This window comes from Eschscholzia californica, unplaced genomic scaffold (genome assembly GCF_041429995.1).
Source record: "Eschscholzia californica isolate CP2 unplaced genomic scaffold, dmEscCali1.0.p SCAF_1, whole genome shotgun sequence".
Taxonomy (NCBI): domain Eukaryota; kingdom Viridiplantae; phylum Streptophyta; class Magnoliopsida; order Ranunculales; family Papaveraceae; genus Eschscholzia; species Eschscholzia californica.
Genome location: NW_028238198.1, coordinates 2,022,437 through 2,030,977, shown reverse-complemented (window position 1 = coordinate 2,030,977; position 8,541 = coordinate 2,022,437). Strand labels below are relative to the sequence as shown.

Genomic DNA, 8,541 nt, shown 5'->3' with positions numbered 1-8,541 from the left:
TGGTCGAGGACTCCATCTGAAACCTTTGACAAGGAAAAAAGATGAGCAGGAAGGAGAAAATTATGAATCCGAGAGAGCTCTTGATGGAGGAGAGGACTCCATCTGAAACCCTTAACAAGGAAAAAAGATGAGCAGGAGGGAGAACATGATGAATTGGAGAGAGCGAGAGATTGTGGTGGCTGACTGACATAATATTGTCCGCCATCTTTAAATAAAGCTTTTTCTCCTCTCCTCCCACTTGCGACCACTACTACCATACCACTAATTTCTTTCTATTCCGCACTACTACCATACCACTAATTTCTTTCTATTCCGCCAAGGGTAGGGTCCGTTATTGCCTGAACAAAATCAGACGATCTCTGTCCAGGATTCACTCTAGACGGTTGTTCTGCGAATATATCATCTCCTTCAGCGTTGTTGTTGGAAAGCAAGGATGAAGAAGTGTGGTGGTTTTCTCTAGGGTCGCCGTTGATGGTATATTGTTGGCCATTCTTGCCCGCGAGAAAAGAAGCGGTAACTTCGGTGGCGAGCGTGAACAGAAGAATTGGTTGCTAATAGCGGTGGTATGGCTTTAAAAGAAAAAAATATTTTCCACTCAAACATCTTCGTCCTGCCCCAGTTAGTAAGACTATCATTTTATAAAGTTTGATTACTCTTCTATGAATAGGGAGCAATGATAAAGTGCCAAGAACATCTTTCATAAACAAAAAAAAAAAAAAAAAGATTGTTCGTTCCAACAAACATAGCATAACTTAACAAAAACTGCAAAAACAAGTCATATAACTATTGTATACAGTCAAAAAAGAACTACTGTATACAAATAGTTTTGTTCATAAACAAAGAATCTTTCGAATAAACACACTAAATTGTATACCCCAAAAGAGGGAGAGAGAGAGTTCATCATTGGGGTGAAGAATGAAGACATTATTTTCGGTTGATTCTTGCAAATTTACAAAATATGTGTTCATAATATCTACCCACTTACTAATTTCTATAGAAAAGATTTATGTTATTGGATAATTATTCACAGAGAAGATGTCTCTACCAAATCCTGACTTCAGAACTCTCTTGCCACTGAAACAACATAGAATAAAGTGGGTCAGTAAAATGACAGTCAAATCAAATCCAAAAGTCACTAAATCATAATATTAAGGTCGCGCTTTTTATCATTGTCTGAATCTTACTTGATTCGACAAACTCAAGATCGGCTCAAATTAGTCATTCAAACATTCATATGAATCAGACATCACGAGTTAGACAAGATCAAATATATAGAGTCAGACATACAGAAAAAACAAACACTATCTAAAGTCATCTCAATCTAGAAGCCTCACATAAACAAGATAATTTACTCTAAAAATGTAATAGTCATGAAGACCTAGGGTTCTATTGAGTTAAAAAAAAAATAAGACATAGAAACCCCAAGTAAGATCATCATTATCATCTCTACCCCATAAGAGCAACTCCAACGTGGGGCTCGGGCTCCCAATTTTGGGAGCCCCTGAATTTTGGGAGCCCCGGGGCTTTCCTCAATTCCAACGTTGGGCTCCCAACCGGGGCTCCCAAATCAATATATTATACGTGTGCGAAGTATGTGTGCGAAATTTTGATTTTAAATTTCGACTATAAATTATTAGATTTCGACTATGAATTAAAATGTGATATTATTCGAGAGAGATAATTTCAAAAAGATAAACACAAAAAAAAACACAAAAATAAAAATTAGAGAAAAATACTTAAAAAAGTAGTATTTAAAATAATAAGAATATTAAAAAAAAAAATTAGTTTAAAAAAAAAATTAAAAAAATTTAAAAAAAATAAAATAAGGTGGGGTGGATCCCCTTTTTAGGGGATCCACCCCAAAATAGCCGTTGAGAGACCCCCAACGGCTATATTTGGGGCTGGGAGCCCCCCAGCCCGGGCTCCCATTTGGGAGCCCGGGAGCATGGGGCTCCCAGCCCCACCGGGAGCCCAGCCCCGGGGCTCCCGGGTTGGAGGGCTGGGGCTGGGGCTGGGGCTCCCAAAATTTGAATTGGGAGCCCCAGCCCCACCCACGTTGGAGCTGCTCTAAGAATGTCAATCTAACCACAACTATTAGCTACTTTGGTGAACATTCAATTCAAACATTCTTTAATTTCACACATATTAAACACAAATTTCAAGCAGATTGAATGGGTCGCCTCAAGCCTTAGCAGTTGCTACTATTGTCTCCATCTCACACGGGTTCAGGGTTTTGTTACTGACAAAGGCTCCACGAGCCACCCAAAAGGCCTCGATACTTTCTAAGCTTGACTGCTTGAGCTTTCACCTAGAGCCCAAGCTCTGGACACTCGTGAGCGATTTGGGACTATCACATTGAAGTGAGGAACTTCTTCTTAAACTACTAAGAATCAACTAAAAAAAATGTAGGAACTTTAAGATAATGAGTCGAAATACCTTTTGATGAACCTTGAAGAACAACTACATGCATAGTTCCATTATTAGGAGGAAGTTGCAGACGCAAAGGATAAAGCTTTCCATTCAATAAACTTTTAGTACAAACAATTATATCTTCAAGACCTGTTTCTTCTTCCAATTTCCGAGTCAATTCATATACTCCTAAACCCTTAAATATGAATGAATAATCTTCAAAATCTTCATCAATATTACCATTTTCATCTGCAATTTTATAATATATCATCCTTCCATCTACTTTTAATGGTGGAGGTGAATCATCAAAAGAATCACTTGACTGCATAAACCAACAAAGATTCAAACTTTATCAAAACCCTAGCTCAAAATCAATTTACCAATTTCAACCAACTACATAAAACCTAAAAAAAATCATAACTTATTAAACCCTAGCTCAAAATCAAAATACCCAAATTCACCTAAAACCAAAAAAGGTTCAAACTTTACCAAAGACCTAGCTCAAAATCAAAATACCCAAATCCACCCAATTGCATAAAACCCAAAAATGTTTCAAGCTTTACAAAAAAACTTAGCTCAAAATCAAAAGACCCAAATTCAACAATTGCATGAAACCCAAAAAAGTTTCAAACTTTAAAAAAAAACTTAGCTAAAATCAAAATACCCAAATGTAAAAGAATCCCAAAATGATCAAAAAATTGGAAGTACCTCAAGTCTAGAGAATTTGGTTGAATTTACAGGAGAGAGCGGTTCAGGAGAGAGCGGTTCAGGAGGGAGATGAATATGCTGATTCTGATTTTGATTTTGGGGTTCCTGTTTCTTCTGTGGAACTGAGATTTGGGGAGGAAGAGAATTGACTTGAATATCAAGAATATCAACATCCCATAAAACCCAATCTTGGGTTGAAGTTCTATGAGGTATATCATGAGTTACAGAATTTCTCCAAGGAGGAAGACCACCATTAGCACGAAGAAAATTCCCATACCTAGTTTTCAATTTAGTTTGAAATCCTTCACGAATTGGTTCCCATTCAATTGAAGAATCTAATCTTCTAGGTAATGTTTGAAGAATTTTTCTACCAGTCATACCAAGAAGAAAAGGAACATTTGATGCTGTTAAATATTTACCAAAACAACTTTTAAGACGAATAAAACTATTACCATCTTCTTGATTATTAAGAAATTCAACTACCCATCTTGCTGTTTTTGATGATCCATTACGATCTTGACTTACTGATTCTTCATCTTCATCTGCTACCAAATACTTGTCATGATGACTTTTTAATCTTACTACTTTTGCGTTACGAAATAATTCCATCCCAATCTGAAACCCCCCCAAAAAAGAACAAAACTTATTAGAGAATAGAGAGAGAAAGTAGAGAGAGAAAGTAGAGAGAAAGTAGAGAGAGAGAGAGGGGGGAAGAAGACAATCAGAATTCAGACAAGGAATTATATGCAGATAAATACTAGAGAAGACGAGTGGGTTGACTTAAGAGAGAAGGAAGAAAAGGTCAAAATTGTTTTTAGATTTGGTCAATATCAGTCTGCGCCTATTTGTATTGACTGGTCAAGTTTGTGGTGTAATAAGAGTGTAAATATTAAAGGTAAAAGTGTTAATTGTTCAATGGTGATGGAGATTGAACCCTAGACTTTTGGTTAATTCAATCCATCTGTTTTTCTTCTGTTTGAAGATGTCAAAATTGGGGTGATGGAGATTGAACCCTAGACTTTTTATTTTGATTAATTCAATCCATTGTAACCACACCATGCCAATTAACAATCAACATTATCTCACAATGAAATGTTGAGGTCATATTGAAAGAGTTTTCATCATCGTTTCTTGTAAATTATGTATGTCTGACAACATCTTCATTCCACCAAAAAAGTCTTAACTTGTTGTGATATTTATTTATTTTTCTTATATCTGATTCTGATTCTTCTCAATCTAAAAGATCTAATTCAAATACACAAGTTAGATATCGTGAGTTAAAAAAAGAGATTTATGACATTTGATACAAATCAATTCAGATTTTTAACTCAAATGTCTAATTTCAAAGAAAAAACAACTAAGAAAGAAAGTCTTGTGGGTGCGGGGAACAAACCCAAACGGGTGCTTTCGGACTTGGGTAACAATTAACAATCCAATAACAATATCTGTAACTGCTAAAACTTATTCTCCATCCTAATAAAGGAGGCGAAGGTTTGTCAATATATGAATGGGACATGATGGGAGTGACCAAAATAGTGGAGGCTGTTTACTTGTCTATTTAGACAATTGAAAACAGACACATTTTTAAGACGTGAAGTGCACGTTATTACTATGTGTAAACCACACGTTAGAACCTTCTTCTGTTAAAGGCGCATGTCTTACTCAGCCAAGGGACAACTATATTACTTAACCAGTTACAAGGTTCTGTTCACTCACGTTATACTTGACTGTTTCAATACCCTCCATCCAGACAGTCTCCTTCAAAATTGGATGGCTAGGGCTGTAGGCCCGAGTAGGCACCTCTTTCCGCGTCCGTCAACTTAGAGACACGCTAGATTTGACCATTTCGGTCATCAGACATACGCGAACTCTTCAGGCAGATTAAACATGCACTGTCGGTCTGTCGGCCTAAATCCCACCCCTAACCCTATCTCGTTAGGCGGTTTGCCCACACTTCCTTGGAGAAGTAATACTTTCATCCCATATATTTTTACGTTTTCAAAATCCAATTAAAATGTAAATTTATGTCTCTTTTGAAGTGTAAATTTCAGAATATCATAACATCATATTTGAGAATAGTTGTGTGTTAGCGGATTTTAATCATTCAGTCAATGTTGCTAGGTTTTAGGTGCTGTTTGTTTTCTTAAAAGGGTCTGAATCTGAATTAGCTGAATCTGAATTGGCTGAACTGAATTAGCTGAATCTGAATTGGCTTAATTATCTTACCAGTTAGATGTTTGTTTTGTACATCTGAATCATTTAATCTGAATTGAATTTCTTACTGTTATACCCTTAATAATCTTGTGAACCAAACAACCCTTATCATATTCTTTTTTAACCAAAGAAAACCCTAACAGCTATTTCTCTTTATCTCTTTCCTTTCCTGCCTTCTTTCTCTTTTCAATGGCTGCCATTTCTCTCTCCACCCCCAACGAATTCTCTGTATCTCTCTTTCTCTAGAAGATCAAAAGGTGTCTCTCTCTTTTGAAGAAGAAGATCAGAAGCTAAACATTACAAGGATTTACTTGTTCAAAGCTAATCAGATTAGATGCAGATCTACTTAGATGTAGGGTTTAGTTTTGTTTAAATCCTAGCCGAATTTATCAAGGTTTCTCCAGTAATCATTTCTTTTAGGGTTTAGTTTTTCTATATTCATTAATTTCTAAATCTTTTATCTTGAATCTAGGGTTTATTTATGAACCAAAGTTGAAATTTTTTTTGACAAAGAAGTTAAAAGATTCTTGTTGTTTATCATTTGTGGTGGTGGTAATGACAGTGGTGGTTCGCCCATGATGGTGGTGGTGGTTCGCCGGTAATGGTGGTGGTGGTGGTTCGCCGGTAACGGCAGTGGTGGTTCGCCGGTAACGGTGGTTCGCCGGTGGTGGTGGTTCGCCGGTGGTGGTGGTGGCAGTGGTGGTGGGTGAAATATTTTAATCAGAAAGACTTTCCTAAATTTAAGGGGTATAAATGTCATTGGACACTTTTCAGAAGTTCAACCCTCATTTCAGACTTGTTTTGAAGTCTGAAATTTGTGGGGTATTTTTCAGCCGAATTCAGATCATGGCCGAATTCAGATTGGTTTTCAGATTTTCTTGAATTCTAAAACAAACATCTGAAATCTGAATTGGATCCCAATTCAGATTTCAGATCTGAAAAAGTAAAAAAACAAACAGCACCTTAGTGAATTTGAGTATAGTAGAAAATTATGTTTGGAATTTAGAAGATACATATACTACTAAATGTTTCTTAACTTTTATTTTTATTTTTTATGAGAGTAAATGTTTCTTAACTAATGATTCACAACTTCTTTTTGTTAAGATTTATGATTCACAACTTAGTGCGTGATTTTCCAAAAAAAAAAAAAAAACTTAGTGGGTGGAAATTATAAGTGTTGTTGACTATTCTATGTGGTTTTAACCATGGAAAGAGACAAATACCAATGAACCAACCAATTATTAACAACACCAAAAGAAGTTAAAGACTAAATGCTAACCCTACCAACCTAAACAAGCCCACCACAAAACTTTGAATCCAAATAAGCTACTAATCTTTTCTTTTGTTGTTGTTGAAAATTCCATTAAGCTACTTAGTGTGGTTAATTTGAATCTCCAAATGGAACTTGTCTAAATTGTAAAAAGTCTCAAGTCTCTCTCTCTCTCTCTCTCTCTCTCTCTCTCTCTCTCTCTCTCTCTCTCTCTCTCTCTCTTACTATCTTCACCATCATAGACCTCTTCCAATTTTCTAACTTATCTTCTCTACCACTAAAATCCACTCAAAAACTTAATTAAAAGGAAAACCCAATTTTAGACTTTTAAGTACTCAATCAAATCATTTACTACAATATTAGGTACTAATTTGATACCATTTTTAGCTTAATATCTCAAATTTATTTTGTAAAAATTTTGCAAATAAAAATCCAAATAAATCTTAAACTCAAAAACAGAGGAGAAGTTTAGATTCAAACCTTTGAAGAAGGAAACTTGGGAGATGAAATAATTGAACCAGATAGAATTGGTAAATCATCAAATTGATCTTGTCTTGATAATTTAGATTGATAATCCCCAAAATAATGAAGATCAATCTCTGTTAAATCAACCAATTCAACATCCCATAAAACCCACTTTTGATCACTAGGATCATGAGTAACAGAATTTCTCCATGGTGGAGTACCTCCATTAGCTCTTAAATAATTCCCATCTCTTCTTGTTCTTAATTTAACTTGAAACCCATCTCTAATTGGTACCCAATCAATCAAAATTGAGTTTTTATTTGATTCAATTTGAAGAACTTTATTACCTGTCATACCAAGAAGAAAGGGTTTTTCTGTTGCAGTTAAGAATTTACCAAAACAACTTTTTAGACGAATTACAGAGTTTTGATTTTCTTCATGAAATTCAATTACCCATTTTGATTGATGAGAAGATTCTCTACTACTTTGACGAACTGTTTCTTCATCTTCATCTGCAAATAAGTATTTATCAAGATAACTTCTTAATCTAACTGCTTTTGATTTTGTGAAGAACTCCATTTTTGGAATGATGAAAGAAAGGAAGCAAGGAGTGAGGAAGATGAAGTGATATTTTTTGGTGTATCTTTGTGTTGTTTCTTGCTTGTTTGATTATATAGTAATGAGTAGTATAGTATAGTTTGCTCCTTAAAAAGGGTAGAATGTTTTTATTAGCTAAAGAAATTTTGGGATTGCTTAGGTTATGAAGCAATGAGAGTGAGTAACATCTCTCTCTAAAGCCCGGGATAGGAGCCCGCGAGCCCAAACCCGTCCATGATCCAAGCTCGATTGAATCCGTGGGGCACCCGATGTTACCCACACTCAAGTGTCCAAGCCCAATTGAGACTATGAGAGAGAGTAATATTTCTCTCTAAGACCCGGGAAAGGAGCCCGCGAGCGCAAATCCGTCCACGATCTAAGCCCAATTGAATATCTGTGCACCCGATGTTAACTGCACCCGAGTGTCCAAGCCCAATTAAGACTATGAGAGTGAGTAACATCTCTCCAAGGCCTGGAATCGGATCCCGCGAGCCTGAAACCGTCCACGAGTTTCCAAGCTTGATTGATCTGTGGGCACCTAACGTTACTCGCACGACCCAGGCTTGACACTAGAAATTGACTAGTCTGGCATACTGCCCAAGCCCGGGTCGCCTTGTTCGTAGGTACCCAGCCCAATGCCTTGTCTCTCTAGATCCACCCAAGCTGGCCTCGAACTCTTCCTCATGTTGGGCTCACTCAACTGCCCCAATTACTTCTAGGAAAAGAAATTTAGGGGCCATGGGCCTTCTACTTTCATGCAACAATCAACATAGATCCATTAGGTTTTGGCGGCTTGTAGAAATCTTTTGGGTAGACTCTACTTCAATGGATATCTCTTAGGATATTTTGTTCCCCTTCTGAAATTTAATGTTGACATT

General features: G+C 36.4%; 1 protein-coding gene across 1 annotated transcript; it reads right to left on the bottom strand.

The window, feature by feature from the left end:
* Positions 1 to 724: 724 nt before the first annotated feature.
* Positions 725 to 7,804, bottom strand: LOC147563107 (uncharacterized). Its single transcript, XM_086634675.1, has 4 exons — positions 7,082 to 7,804; positions 3,118 to 3,732; positions 2,437 to 2,731; positions 725 to 1,074 (listed from the first exon to the last, which is right to left on the bottom strand). The coding sequence occupies exons 1-4, from the start codon at positions 7,643 to 7,645 to the stop codon at positions 1,058 to 1,060; spliced, it is 1,491 nt and encodes a 496-aa protein (XP_086490801.1). The 5' UTR covers positions 7,646 to 7,804; the 3' UTR covers positions 725 to 1,057.
* Positions 7,805 to 8,541: the final 737 nt, after the last annotated feature.

Coding starts and splice junctions, on each gene's coding strand:
- LOC147563107 (XM_086634675.1), bottom strand. CDS start 7,645: ATGGAGTTCTTCACAAAATCAAAAGCAGTTAGATTAAGAAGTTATCTT. Junction 3,733..7,081: donor CCAAGTTTCCTTCTTCAAAG/GTTTGAATCTAA, acceptor GGGGGGTTTCAG/ATTGGGATGGAATTATTTCG. Junction 2,732..3,117: donor CCAAATTCTCTAGACTTGAG/GTACTTCCAATT, acceptor TGGTTTATGCAG/TCAAGTGATTCTTTTGATGA.